The 16,035-nt window shown below is 42.5% G+C and overlaps 1 protein-coding gene across 3 annotated transcripts in view; it reads right to left on the reverse strand.

The window, feature by feature from the left end:
* The window catches only part of PRKG1 (protein kinase cGMP-dependent 1), a 1,133,286-nt gene that overhangs the window by 38,171 nt on the left and 1,079,080 nt on the right, over positions 1-16,035 (reverse strand). For all 3 annotated transcript variants that reach the window (XM_044296555.1, XM_044296554.1, XM_044296556.1), the window contains exon 10: positions 3,671-3,767. In XM_044296555.1, coding sequence (XP_044152490.1) covers positions 3,671-3,767 — 97 coding nt within the window. The remainder of the gene's footprint in view (positions 1-3,670; positions 3,768-16,035) is intronic.

Raw genomic sequence — 16,035 nt, forward strand, 5'->3', positions numbered from 1 at the left:
AATACTTAAATATATAGATCAAACTTTTCACAAATCACAACTCCACCACTGAATATATTTTAAAATAATCATCAATTTTATTAAATATTTCTAGAGTTACAAAAATCTGGCCTCACATAATTTAAGAACATTTAAAATTTTACACAGGCTTTTGGTGTATGGTGATTTTAATTCATACATATAAAGTGCAAGTGCAAAAATATGTATCCAAGGGTAGTATAGTCAGTGCTTTTTGCAGCTCAGCCCTATTGAATTGAATGGGGCTGAGCTGCAATACCAAGCAGTACCAATGTACGGAAATCTACCGGGTGCCGACTGCGCTCACTGGCAGCTCCCTGTAACAGCTGTTCGGACTCAAATCCCTGCCGATGTGATAATAACCTATTCTAAGGATAGGTCATTATTATCAATTCCTGGAAAACCCCTTTAAGGGGACATCATATTCTGTGAGGATACTTTTAGAGCAGGGATGCTCAACTTGCGGCCCTTCAGCTGTTGCAAAACTACAACTGTAGGTTGTCCAGGCATGCTGAGAGTTGTAGTTTTGCAACAGCGGGAGGGCCACAGGTTGAGCATCCCTGAGTTAGAGCATCATTCTGTGTGTGGGAAAGGGGCAGAAACTCTGTGGGGGTATTTCAGGGGGGGCATCACTTTCTGCACTTTCTCTGCAGCTAACTCATTCTAGTCCTGCCTGTAATGGTATCACCTCTGTGTATAGATAAGACAGGATCCACCATTCACAATAGGTGATTATCAGAGTTTATCTATTCTTTCCTTGTACAATGACCTCTACACAGGGCACAGAACATGCCTAGAAAACTTGCCCATGTAAGTCAATAGAGTACCCTCCTGTCTATTGTGTCTATGGCCCATGAGGCTGCTGTAAAGCAATTTTTTAATGCTGTGTAAATGCTATTAAGAACTCCTCAGGCAGGATGGCTTCCCCCATAATCATGTTCAGTAAATAGAATAACAAAATCTACAGTCAGAAAATAAAAAAAGATTAGAAAAAAGGAGATATGTTACTATCTGGTTTGAACTGGCAGATAACATTTTTGGTGACACATTTCCTTTAAGGAAACATCATACTGTTTGGGAAACACTTAAGGTGGACATGATATGGAAGCAGTCATCAGCATGCAGGAGGCACGGAGGGGGGGGGGGGGGCAGTACTGCGCTGGCTGTACTAACCTGTCACTGTCTGCCCTATGAGAGATCTGAGAAGATCGGATAGACTTGCACCACGTGAGTCTATCTGACAGGTCTTTCTGTGTTTCCTTTCTGTTTGTTGTTGTGGGCAGGATCCCACCTCTCCACAGGTTCTGCTTGTTAGCTGTTTAGGAGGCTCCATTTAAGTACTCCTTTTACTGCTGATTTTGCGGTTGATATTTTATGTCTGGAGTTCTATACAGGTTGTTTGTGGATCCTCTACTTCCCTCTTGTCTCAAGCTAAGTCCTCCTGTTTTCTCCTTTGTGCGTGTGTTGCTTCTAGTTCTCAGGGAGACGCTGGTCCCTTCACTGTGGAAGGTATAGGCTGTCTCATTCCCCGCTCCCTAAGTTAGGGTTTGTCAGCAGGGCTTAGGTTCCAGCGTATGAGTTTGTTCACCATCTAGACTTGCTCATACTGTCAGCAGTCAGGGAGAGGCTCATGGATTGTTAGGAGGTTACCATTCCCTCCTCCCTAGCTTTGAAGCCTTTTGAGTCTGTTTACCTGTTGCTGTTTTTTTACTTGGTGTTCCTCTTATCCCCACTTGCCGTGACATAACCCCCCTGCTCTGCACTGTGTCCTGACCGAGCACAGCATCAGGACGTGGTGCAAGTAAGCACTCACTATGACCCGATGCTGTGTGCCGTCAGGTTATAGTGCAGTGCAGGCCAGAAGAAGCAGTTGGCGAGAGTTGGCGCACCAACTGGAGCAAGCAAGGTAAGATGAGGAGCTGTATTGGCGCTGATGGAGGCTTGAGGGTCTGATGGGGGTCTGCTCTGAGGCAGATGGAGGCTGGATGGTCTGATCTGAGGCTGATGGGAGCTTATCTGAGGCTAATGGAGGCCGGGGGGTCAGATGGGGGTCTGATAGGGGTCTGCTCTGAGGCAGATGGAGGCTGGAGGGTATGATCTGAGGCTGATGAAGACAGTGGGCTCTAATGGGAGGCTGATCTGAGGCTGATGGAGCTTGGGGATCTGATTAGGGTCTGCTATTATTTTCCTCCTCCAATTCCTAGGTGCATCTTATAGTGTGGTGCATCTTATAGTCCAAAAATATGGTACAACCTGCACCTCACATGGCATATTCAATGTGATAGGTTCCCTTTAAATAAATAGATATTATTCTGGTCACCATATTATTACCCCCTTTAATATTGGTCATTGAAGGCCTTCCCTTCGCTACTGCACTTTTGTCATTGAGTATTGATTACAGCCAGGGGTGCCTCTTTCTGCGTGGATGTCTAATTTAGAGACCATGTCTCCTCTTCCCTTGGTCACAGTTGCTGTGTTTACACCACGCTGCATTGTTCAGAGGAGTTCCTGGCATTCTCCAGCTGTACTGCATACCAGGAACTCCTCCTGTAAAAATCCTCAGCACTGCTATCAATCACTGCTCATTACCAATCTACTGCAATGGCCTGATATTACCAACTCCAAGATCAGAGCAAATTAATCCTTTTTATTCCCATGTAATTGGGGATGACCATCAGGACTATAGAGACGTCACTGTATAGAAAAAATAACTTTGTCTATTGCAGGGATCAATTATATCTGTATAGAACCCTATAGCTCTATAATAACAATGCAATAGCAGTGGACATACATACCATAGAGTGTACCTTGGTCATGGCATAACTATATGTAATAGTTTAGCACTGTACATGCACACGGATTGACCACTACTGATGCATGTTGCCCACTACTCCTATGACCATACTATAACTGAGATTATACAGTACATATACATTTTTAATAAATTATGTACAAAATGCATTGCTATGGAGTTGAATCATTTTATAATGGAAGTTTTTATCAGTGGGGGTCTAAGTGCCGAGATCCCCACGAGCTTTAGAACGAGGAAAGGGAAGCTCTGGCATAGCATGATCTCTATCCTTGCTGCAGAGGACGGAATTAAGACAAGCCCATAGACTTCTATTGAATAAAACCCATTCTGATCACATAGCAGGTACTTGACCCATCATGTGTATCAGAGTTCTGTATCCATATCAGATGGACATGATCAGGACAGGTATACAGTTTCTGAATGTAAACAATAAAGTTCAATCTTAAAAATGATAAGAAGGAATTTCAGGAATATAATTTCTCAGAAAAATGAATGAACATAACTGATATATATATATATATATATATATATATATATATATATATATAAAATTCTATTTTCATAGTTATATCATACAACAATATTATCTTATAAAGCATTAGAAATTAAAGCACCTCATACTTCAATTCAATGGCAATCATTTTGTGGGAAATTTTAGGAAAATATATATTTCTAATAATGCTGTATCATATTGAATGCAGCTATATTATGACCCATAAAATGACGGAATCTATTTTTTGTGTTACCAGTAATATCAAATCCATTTAATATACATTTACAAAATGGCTGCTTCGAATTATGTAGACGTTACATGCATTAAAGTGAATAGTTTTCACTTACCAGCTCGACTCTTCCAAATCCCCCAACACCAAGAGTATCAATGATGTTAAAGTCCGTTAGCTTGAGATTACCAAAGAAGGCGGCCTCGGCTTCATATCTATATTTTTTTATAAAAAAAAATAAAAGTCTTTTAGGAGCGTGAACATGTGAAGGGGAACCCAAAGGACTGTGCATAATTTCCACAAACGAATGTCTCTGGTTTGGTCCGAGAAGTTTCAGCCTCACATTCACTTAAGATTCGATAGTAGAATTTCATTCACAGTTTCTCATCATGCAAGGTGGCGATTTAGTGCTACATGGTGTCAAGCCTCCAGGGTGACAATTATTTTGACTTCTAGCGGAGGGTTCAGACTTGTGTAGAAAACGAAGAAGGTATTTCATGAGAACAGGATGGGTCACGAGAACCATGCAAACATCTGGATTTAATTATTTCGCACATATCCTGGCAAATTTTGAAACACTTGTTCCGGAAGTGTAGCCAAAAAGACCAAGCTTTCAATCCCGTTCTCACTAGACCGATTTGCTTCTTTATGCTGCTTGCACTCTGTGAAGTTGTGTGTCTGCCAGGAGTCACTGGTTTAGCACTAGTCAGTATAAAACTAAAATATCCCAATGAGCAATGTGGTATATTTAGTACAGAAGTGATGGCCTCGCTCCACCCACCCATTAGAAGCATTGACCGTGGACATGGTCATATGCTTTTCTTTTGAAACATCTCCATGTATGTTCCTCACCCAGCATATGTCCCCTAGAAATACCATACTGAACATATATGAGGAGCATCCCGGGTGCTTGCTTTTCTCGGAATAAATTCCATGAATACACACAGGCATTTCCTCTAAGTTTAAATATAAGTTAATTAGGTTACCATTGGACAGGAATTACAGGAATGTGTATGTCTAAGACATATGGAGAGCGAGTAAGAGCAGGCAGCCATGGCTACCAGCAGGTGCTGGATTATAAAATGTTCTGAATTGTTCAATAGACAAAAAGCTGCACAGGCATAAAAATGTCTCTAAGGGCAGGCTTGGACTGGCCCACAGGGGCACAGGTGAATCCCCCGGTCGGCCCCTGAGCAAGGGGGGCCCCTAGTCTCCCACCCCCTGCACAAGTGGCACGTAACACAGTAGACTTACTGCACTATATATATAGCTTCAATGTACAGCACCTCAGCCTATGTTCATATAAAAAACCTAATAGTTTATTAAAGAAACTTCCCAGTTTATTATTATAGACAGGATTAGAGCGGAGATGACTTCTAGGTATAGAGGAAAGCTGCCAGTGTCCTCTTCTCCCCAAGAACCACCTTTTCAAAGTTGCTGCAGGGACCCCCATGTTCAATCATCTGGTAGAATCTTGTTGCTGTGTGAGCTGGTAATATTTGAATGTATCCGTACGGTGGACCCCCAAAATAAATTTTATTGGTGGTCCCGAGGCACTGTCTAAGAGGCTGTACAAGTTACATTTTTGTCTGACATTTAACATATACGCTGGGAAAAAAAGGATGAAAAAAGTATATTATTCTAGTTTTTTTTATACAATGGAACCCTATGGTGACAGATGCCACTGTAAGGCATCCATTGGATGTGTCTGTTTAACGTATATATCATATATGTGAGCTAAACTTTGGACAAAAGCATGATAAGAATACAGCTTAAAGAGATTCTGTCATCCGGATTTTAGCTACAGAGCTTTTCACATCATCACATCAGTCTCCTCGATTTTGTTTAAAATATACTAGTCTTACCCCATCTCGCTTTTATTCATTACCTCTGTAAGGAGCCCAATGGGCTGTCCCTCTGGCCATTGGAGTCCAGCCGCAACCATTATCTCGGAGCCCAGCACCGCCCCGCTGTTAATTATTCATTCCTATCCTTTTTCTAGTACGCCCGAGATTACAGCTCACTAGAAAAAAAAAGACGGCCAGGAGAGGAGTGAATTATTAACAGCGGGGAGGTGTTGGGCTCCAAGATATTGGATCCTTTCGATCACTGTACAGGGAAGTAGAGCATAGTCCCATTCACTTGCATTTCACAGTGATAAATGGATCTGCACAGTAGGTAGCTCAGGAGGGGTACCAGTGGACAGTACCTTACCAATCAGAGTGTATAGCTGCCCACAGTCCCAGAAAACAAGGAGATATAACTTAGGCCTCATGCACACGACTGTTGTTTGGGTCCGCATCCGAGCTGCCGTTTTGGCGGCTCAGATGCGGACCCATTCACTTCAATGGGGCCGCAAAAGATGCGGACAGCACTCCGTGTGCTGTCTACATCCGTTGCTCCGATCCATGGCCCGCAAAAAAAATATAACATGTCCTATTCTTGTCCACACTTTGCGGACAAGACTAGGCATTTATATTGAAGGCTGTCTGTGCCGTTCCGCAAATTGCGTGTTTTGCGGAGCCGCGATTTGCGGAACGCAAAACACACCACGGTCATGTGCATGAGGCCTTAAAGGAGATTGGAAGCAGTGGATTTTGCGCTTTTTAGGTGTTTCCTGGTTGTTTTGAGAGTGATCTTGAATTTTGTCGACAACTATGTGCAGTATTCCAGACTTGGGAACTTGCAAATAGGTTTGTTCTCTAATGTTTATCATGCTATTTCATGTTATTTATTGTGATTTAATGTCCTGTATACCCAGTATGGTTCATGTATGGGTCCTACAGGGTTAACCAACCTTGACAGAGGCCATGTAGGAAGTTGGGTGTGGACTAAGCTTTAGCCCTAGCTCAGTTTAGTCAGTTTGGTGTGTAAGCTATCAGAAGAAGGTGTGACATGTGGACATGTGCTCCCTCCTCAGAGGACCAGAGAAGCACCATCTCTGAAGATTACTGAGAGAAAGATCTACCCAATTTTACACTACTCAAGAGAGTGAGCGGAAGTTCCAGGATCTGCATGAGCAAGCATTGGAGTCATCCAGTAACATATTCTGCTGATTAAGGCCTCGTGCACACGAATGTTGTTTGGGTCCACATTCGGCTCAGATACAGACCCACCTATTTGCACAGTATATTGTTGGAACTGTGTTCCGAGACTGTTGAAAGCGATATAACCCTTATTATGCACTTCAGTAAAGAGATGAGCTGATGACGGCTGATACGGCCGAAACGCGTCCTCAATATTTATCTGCATTGATGAAATAAAGAAAGAGATGTTTTGAAGACAAAGAGCGTCCGCTGGGATTTTTTGCTATATTTCCATTGGAGTGATTCCTTTCCTGTGCCGACGAACTGGAAGTCAGGTGCTGACCATTTTGCAAGCTTCAGTAAAGAGAGACATTTATTCTATTACCTCTGGCCTAGTTACTGACTCCAGCACCATTTGCTGGGCAGAACACCAACATCTCATGCCTTGCAACCACTCCCAAAACCACAATACAAAGGGTATCCCAAGTACAATCAGGCAGGAGCCCCAACATTAGGGCTCATGCACACAAACATATTTTCTTCACGTGTCTGTTCCGTTTTTTTTTGGCGGACCGTATGCAGAACCATTAATTTCAATGGGTCCGTAAAAAGAAATGAAGTTATTCCATGTGCATTCCGTTTCCGTATGTCCATATTTCCATTCCGCAAAACAATAGAACATGCCCTATTATTGACCGTATTACGGACAAGGATAGGACTGCTCTATTAGGGGCCAGCTGTTCAGTTGCGCAAAATACAGAGTGCACATGGACATCTGTATTTTTTGTGGATCCGTTTTTTGCGGATCCACATAAGGTCGTGTGCATGAGCCCTTAAGGTGAAGAAAGGGTATGCCCTCCTATAACTGCACTACGGAACAAAGATTTATGGAAAGCCACCATGATAGACTTTTGCAGCCAGAGCCACTACCCCTTCCGTCCTCCACTCCAGCTCCTAAGGGGCTTGCATAATAGGTCAAAACATTTTGCCATATTCTAGAAGGTGGGGATGCCCCTTTAACTGATATATTCTGACAATAATACTTCTTTAGTTCCTGTATGCACAATTGTGGCTATCCTGTAATCTAACTGTTTAAATATTTTACACACTAGGTCAGGGATGCTCAACCTGCGGCCCTCCAGCTGTTGTAAAACTACAATTCCCATCATTCTCGGCTGTAGGCTTATAGCTGTAGGATTTACAGGCATGCTGGGAGTTGTAGTTTTGCAACAGCTGGAGGGACGCAAGTTGGGGATCCCTGCACTAGGGAATAGGATTTGTGTACCATAACTTTTCCCCCTCTTACGCCACTTTGCCAACAGGTCTAAAAAAGAGGCGTAGCACGGGCGGGGAAGAGAGCGGACTACCAGGCATATCCCAGTCATCATTTTCTACACCAGTTGACACTGTACCACATAAAAGGTTAGTATATAAAATGAGAATGCTCGGACTGGGAGAAAACGTCTGTATGTGGGTAAGTAACTGGCTGAGTGATAGAAAACAGAGGGTGGTTATTAATGGTACATACTCAGATTGGGTCACTGTCACTAGTGGGGTGTCTCAGGGGTCAGTATTGGGCCCTATTCTCTTCAATATATTTATTAATGATCTTGTAGAAGACTTGCATAGTAAAATATCAATTTTCGCAGATGACACGAAACTGTGTAAAGTAATTAACACTGAAGAGGACAGTATACTACTACAGAGGGATCTGGATAGATTGGAGGCTTGGGCAGAGAAGTGGCAGATGAGGTTTAACACTGACAAATGTAAAGTTATGCACATGGGAAGGAATAATGCAAGTCACCCGTACTTATTAAATGGTAAAACACTTGGTAACACTGACATGGAAAAAAGATCTAGGAATTTTAATAAACAGCAAACTAAGCTGCAAAAAACTGTGTCAGGCAACTGCTGCCAAGGCCAATAAGATAATGGGTTGCATCAAAAGGGGCATAGATGCCCGTGATGAGAACATAGTCCTACCACTTTACAAATCATTAGTCAGACCACACATGGAGTACTTTGTACAGTTCTGGGCTCCAGTGAACAAGGCAGACATAGCAGAGCTGGAGAGGGTCCAGAGGAGGGCAACTAAAGTAATAACTGGAATGGGGCTACAGTAACTACAGTACCCTGAAAGATTATCAAAATTAGGGTTATTCACTTTAGAAAAAAGACGACTGAGAGGAGATCTAATTACTATGTATAAATATATCAGGGGTCAGTACAGGGATCTCTCCCATCATCTATTTATCCCCAGGACTGTGACTGTGACGAGGGGACATCCTCTGCGTCTGGAGGAAGGAAGGTTTGTACACAAACATAGAAGAGGATTCTTTTCGGTCAGAGCAGTGAGACTATGGAACTCTCTGCCTGAGGAGGTGGTGATGGTGAGTACAGTAAAAGAGTTCAAGAGGGGCCTGGATGTATTTCTGGAGTGTAATAATATTACAGGCTATAGCTACTAGAGAGGGGTCGTTGATCCAGGGAGTTATTCTGATTGCCTGATTGGAGTCGGGAAGGAATTTCTATTCCCCTAAAGTGAGGAAAATTGGCTTCTACCTCACAGGCCTCGTTCACACTTCAGTGTTTGGTCAGTGATTTCCATCAGTGATTTCTGAGCCAAAACCAGAAGTGGAGCCTCCACAGACATGAGGTAGAAGGGAAAGATCTGCTCCTGTTCTGTGTTTAGAGTTGCACCTGGTTTTGGCTCACAAATCACTGATGGAAATCACTGACCAAACACTGAAGTGTGAGGCCTCTTTCACACGGGTGTCATGTTTTTTGCCCGGATAAGAGCCGGGTGCGTTGCGGGAAAATGCACAATTTTTCAGCGCGAGTGCAAAACATTGTCATGCGTTTTGCACTCGCGTGAGAAAAATCGCGCATGTTTGGTACCCAAACCCGAACTTCTTCACAGAAGTTCGGGCTTGGGATTGATGTTCTGAAGATTGTATTATTTTCCCTTATAACATGGTTATAAGGGAAAATAATAGCATTCTGACTACAGAATGCATAGTATAATAGTGCTGGAAGGGTTAAAAAAATAAAAAAGTTAACTCACCTTATCCTCTTGTTCGCGTAGTTCGTTCCCGGTCTGTTCTTTGCTAGCTGTGGGCTTGGGCTGAATGACCTGTGGTGACGTCAGATCACATGCTCCAATCACATGGTCCATCACCATGGTGATGGAGCATGTGATCTGACGTCATCAAAGGTCCTTTAGCCCAAGCCCACAGCTAGCAAAGAACAGACCGGGAATGAACTACGCGAACAAGAGGATAAGGTGAGTTAACTTTTTTATTTTTTTAACCCTTCCAGCAGTATTATACTATGCATTCTGTAGTCAGAATGCTATTATTTTCCCTTATAACCATGTTATAAGGGAAAATAATACAGTGAATAGACTGTCACCTAGAACCCATGCGTGAAAATCGCACCGCATCCACACTTACTTGCGGATGCTTGCGATTTTCACGCAACTCCATTCACTTCTATGGGGCCTGCGTTGCGTGGAATATCGCACCGCAACGCACAAAGAGGAGCATGCTGCGATTTTCACGCAACGCATAAGTGATGCGTGAAAATCACCGCTCATGTGAACAGACCCATAGAAATGAATGGGTCAGGATTCAGTGCGGGTGCAATGCGTTCAACTCACGCATCGCACCCGAGCGGAATACTCGCTCGTGTGAAAGGGGCCTGAATGAGGCCACAGGTTTTTTTTTGCCTTCCTCTGGATCAACTTGCAGGGTGACAGGCCGAACTGGATGGACAAATGTCTTTTTTCGGCCTTATGTACTATGTTACTATGTACTATGTTAGTTTTTGGAGTACAAAATTACTTATCTACGGCAGCAAAAAAGCAACAATGGTGGAATTCGGATTTTTTTATGTATATATTTATATTCTGTGCATATATTTGTAGATGCATAAAAATATATGACGGGAAAAAGAAGGCCTAAAAAAACTAAAAATAAAAAAAAAGTAAAGCTACGGAATACAAGGAGGCATACGGAATAAATTGGGTCCTTAAGCAGTTAAACTATGTGTGGGCCGCTTCATAGTGATAATACTGTGTGATCTTATGTTTGAGGTATGTACTCAGATACACAGTCAGCAATTCTAGCTGGTAGCGTGGACACAGAGCTGGACTGTGGCTCAGTAGGTAACTTTTATATTCACATTGGCGCAGCAGAGGACCGGGCGGACATGGGGTATCAGAGGAAGACTTTGGGCAGATTTATGAGAGTGTCTAAAAGAAAATGCTTTCTTTGCTTCCTATGGCAACCAATCATAGCACAGCTTACCTTCCTTACAGTGCTCCTGAAAAATGAAAGCTGCAATGTGATTGGTTGCTATGGACTTTCATAAGTCTGCCCCTGTGTGGATTACAGAAACAGATTCTGTTCTTGTGTTCAGGTTTGCAGGTTTATAAAGTAACCCTTAAAGGGGTTCTGCACTTTCATTTCACTGATGATCTATCCTTTGGATAGATCATCAGCTTCTGATCGGCAGGGGTCCTGACACCCGGGACCCCCGCCGATCAGCTGTTTGAGAAGGCAGCGGCGCTCCAGGAGCGCCGCTGCCTTCTCACTGTTTACCGCCGGGCCGCCCGCCCTCTGACGTCACGACTTGTATCAACTAGAGTGGGCGCGGCTAAGCTCTGTTCACTTGAATGGAGTTTAGCCGCGCCCACTCTAGTTGATACAAGTCGTGACGTCAGTGGGCGGGCGGCCCGGCGGTAAACAGTGAGAAGGCAGCGGCGCTCCTGGAGCGCCGCTGCCTTCTCAAACAGCTGATCGGCGGGGGTCCCGTGTGTCGGACCCCCGCCGATCAGAAGCTGATGATCTATCCAGAGGATAGATCAGTGAAATGAAAGTGCAGAACCCCTTTAAGATGCCTAAGGGTGAGATTTACTGTATACAATAAAATCTTTTCATATTTTTGTACAACCCGTGCAGTAAATACCCACTGATCATCCCTTGTCATACAGTGAACCCTCTGCAGGCATAGATTACACTACCAGGGGTGCCTCATACATGAGGCGGGGTGAGGCGTCTGATTCATGGGCTACACTTCTGTGAACGCAGGAGCCACACATTGTCAGGTATACATCTATGCTTCACTTTACTACCTTTGATCTAAGGACACAGATGACATATTCCTTCTCATATTTGTGCTGCAGTGTACATCCCAAAAGCTTCAAGACAGAAAAAAATGGATTATTAAGGGCTTGTTTACATCACCGTTATGCATTCCATTATGGCTTTCCCTTTTAACAAGGTTATAATGAAAAATAATGGAATCCATAACACGGAAATCAAAACTGAAGCCTTTAAAAGGCATTGTGTTTTGATCCGTCATAAGGGTCCATTCACACGTCCGCGAATGGGTTCGCATCCATTCCTCAATATCGGGAACGGGTGCGGACCCATTCATTCTCAATAGGGCAGAAATGGATGCGGAGAGCACACTATGTGCATCCGCATTTCCGGAGCACGGCCCCAAACTTCCGGGCTTAGGCCCCAAAGTTCCGGGCCGCGGCTACGCAAAAAAATAGAACATGTCCTATTCTTGTCTGCAATTGCGGACAAGAATAGGCAGTTCTATATAGATAGATAGACAGACAGATGAAAGACAGATAGATAATAGACATATAGATAGATAGATATGAGATCGATAGAAAGATAGATAGATAGATAGATAGATAGATAGATAGATAGATAGCCTCTTAAATAATGGCCTAAGCATGCCACATACCATTATCACTGAGAAGTCTGAAATTAGGCAATTATATGTTTTCCACATTGAGCCACAAAAAATGCTGCAGCAGACTGTCATTACATGCGGATTTCATGACAGCTTAATATCAAACGTTTAAGTAAACCACAATAGTTACAAGAACCATTTGCCCGTGGCCTCACATGTATTGGTCACACACATGGCCTTTATAGAGCTCAGTCCCATTTGAGGGAATAGGACGGAGGTGCAATACCAAGCACAGCCACTATCCAATGGATGGCGCTGTGCTTGATATCGCGTGAACAGACCAGATATTGATGATCTATCCTAAGGAAAGCTCATCAGTATTTAATTCCTGGCAAACTCCTTTAAAAATGAACACTCAATATTCCTAATATTAACTCAAAATTTTCATTTACCAAGATTTTGTCTTGTACAGCAATTTTGGGTTCTTGTTTCCATGGAAACCACAATGTACATGTTAGCATAAAGACCGTCTTTTAATGAAGTAAATCTGCTCTGCATAGAATTCCCTAGCTTATCATAGACTTTGTGACAATTGCTTGAGCTGCAGAGACCGAGCCGTGTGTTACCCATGGGAATGTATTCATGTGGTCCCCTTGAGTCCGCAATACAATGGATGTCGAAAGCTATAAATGACAGAAGTCAAAAGAATAGTTTCAAAAGAAAAGCATTATAAGGTACATTATTCCATATAAGGAGAAATGCCGGACTTCTAGAGGACCACCAGACCTATACTGTAGTGTGAGGCTAGGTGCAAATAGTGGCATCTGACCAGATGGTCAGGCCCAGAGCTGGACACCACTGCTGTATGTGTATGTGCACCTGAGTGCGCCATTTAAGTGTCCGTAGCCTAGAAGACTAATGCGCCAGATGCTATGAACGATCACATAGGAAGCGATGGGATCAGTGCTGGGATCGGTTTCCCTCTGGTGTTTCTGTTGCAAACCGTAGAGAAACTATAAAGAACAGCCAGATTAATGTGGACCTGGCCTATGAGATCAGGTCTCACAGTTACTAGAAAGTGACAGCAGCTAACGGTAGTTGTTTAGGCCAGCTGTGGGTGGTGATGAAGAGGTTAGTGAACATCCTTGGTAGTTTAAGGAGCTGAAGGGGTTGATGGTCATATTCCTGGTGGTCTAGGCCCTCTAGGGTACTAAAGAGGATAAAACCAAAATTCCTGGTGGTTGATGTAGTGAAGGGGTTAAAAACGACATTCTTACTGGTATAAAGTTGTGAAGGACAACAACCCTACTGGTCTAGCATAGGTGAAGGAACAGAGATGACTCTTGGAAAGAAAGGGGGCAACCCGTTATGTTACTAATGCAACTGAGATCATCACAATGTGCCTTAAAGAAGAGATACCAATCTACTGCATTCATATGGATAAATGGAAGACAGATAGACATAGACAAATGATTGATAGATAGATAAAAGATAGAATAAGATAGATAAATAATAGCAAAAATGCAGCACTCCAAAATCTGTAGAAAAAAAACAAAAAAACCCTTTTATTTACCCATTTGGATACGCAACGTTTCGGCTCAACCCTAGAGCCTTTCTCAAGCTCTAAGGTTGATCCGGAATGTTGCGTTTCCACATGGGTAAATAAATTTTTTTTAATTTTTTTTTCATTTTTACTGATTTTGGAGTGCTGCCTTTTTGATATTTTTTATACTGGGCAATAGTCTAGTCTATCTATGGGATAGATAGATAGATAGATAGATAGATAGATAGATAGATAGATAACTTTGCAAAAAAACGGCAGCACTCCAAATATATTGCAAAGTTGACGTTGTGAGACCCAGAACTAACGGTCTTGGAAGGATTGCACCCATCTTCACTTTAAGGCTACATGCACACGACCGTATGTGTTTTGTGGTTCGCAAATTGCAGATCCGCAAAAAAAACGGATGACATCAATATGCCATCCGTTTTTTTTTTTTGCGGATCCATTGGAACAATGCCTAAAATGGACAAGAGTAGGACATGTTCTATTTTTTTGTGGGGCTACGGAACGGACATACTGATGCAGACAGCACACGGTGTGCTGTCCTGCTTTTTTGCGGACCCATTGAAATGAATGGGTCCGCATCCTATCTGCAAAAAAATGGAACGGACACGGAAACAAACAACGTCCGTGTGCTACTGATTTTTTCTTTTTAGTACAGTAGATAGACAGACGTATACAGTAGATAGACCTTTGTAACCATTATTACAGAGGATCCCTTTGCTTGCACACAGGCTAGGTTAATCTCATAAGTTTTTAGATACTTTGTATAAATTATAATGCGCTACAGCATTTAGAATAAAATGATACAACATCTAAATCTTGTTATTCTTGTAGGCTGCAGAATGCACAGATTATTCGCTTGCAGGCTGTTCATCAGCTTCCTTTAATCTTTATGAATAATCCTGGGAGCGTCATGAAATCATGTCGGATTTACATAGTTTGATGCAATGGGCCAGTTCAGGTCTAATGATACTGATGATCTCCAACAGAAACGTGCAAATACCAATCTCTACCACTAGATGTCACTCCATCCCAAGTAAATGGAATTTTCTGTAGACACACATCAGTGGTAAAATCGCTCTGCAGTCACCTGTCTTCAAGGCTACGATCGGTTATGAGAAAGATCAAAACGGTTGTCCCAACGTGACACTTCTCAGCAGGCTTCTTGTTAACTTTAATTTTCAACTTGATTAAAAGTGCGCAATGGAGCCATATGGCTTACATTATTAAAGAAGATTAAAAATGATAAAACTCCATACAGAATTCAGACACTGATCATGGATGCAGCATAAATTAAACAAATACAGAAAAAAAAAACATTACAAACTGGTGGTGTATTAAATGTCATGATGACTTTAGGTTTATCTAGGTGTTTTGAGGTGGGTTATCTATATTTGAAGACCTCCCAGGATAGAATAAAAAAGACTGTACATTAAAGCTGTGAAAACATTTTAGAAAAATCCTAAAGTGTGAAATGAAAAAAGGGTAAGACTGCAGTTCTGAGAGAAGCTGATTTCTTTCTTTAAGGTACAATATTGTTATTGAGACCTTGTGTGGTCCAAATCACCAAATACATCAATGTCACTGCATCTACATAGAGAACTGTAACAGCCAAGGAGCAATTAGGTATCGCATACTTATTAGCAGTTAAAGCCCAAATTTGGGGATTTTTCAAGACCAGCTTTGCTCTGGCACGTAAATTATAGAAAACTGCACAGAAATGCCCTGTATAATGTAAGTTACCATAACTCAGCTATTTTTTAGGCACCAGGTCATGGAGCAGTCTTGCAAAAATGAAGACCGTATCAAGTATGCAACTGTTGCATTTAGCAACTTGGATCCAGGAATGTTCTCCAAGACAACCCTGCTGACAGGGACTTGCATTCTCTTCTTTTGGTAGACCTAGCTCCTTTTGATAGCAGTGTATGGACTTAGGCAAGGATGGGCGTTATGACTCTCTGTCCTTTTTATCTTGGTAAAGCCTCTATCAGTAGAATCTATGGCAGGAGACTATCCTTTTGCAATTATTTCCTGTAATGCGCACTGTGGCATACAAGTTGAATGATACAACTGATTGTTTCTTAAGTGTATAGGATGTCTTAACAGTCATCCTTCCACAGCAGTAAAGTCTGTATTGCCCTCAATGGAAGTTACCTTACAGACTCCAATGCGTGGCCA

This window comes from Bufo gargarizans, chromosome 6 (assembly GCF_014858855.1).
Source record: "Bufo gargarizans isolate SCDJY-AF-19 chromosome 6, ASM1485885v1, whole genome shotgun sequence".
Lineage (NCBI taxonomy): Eukaryota > Metazoa > Chordata > Amphibia > Anura > Bufonidae > Bufo > Bufo gargarizans.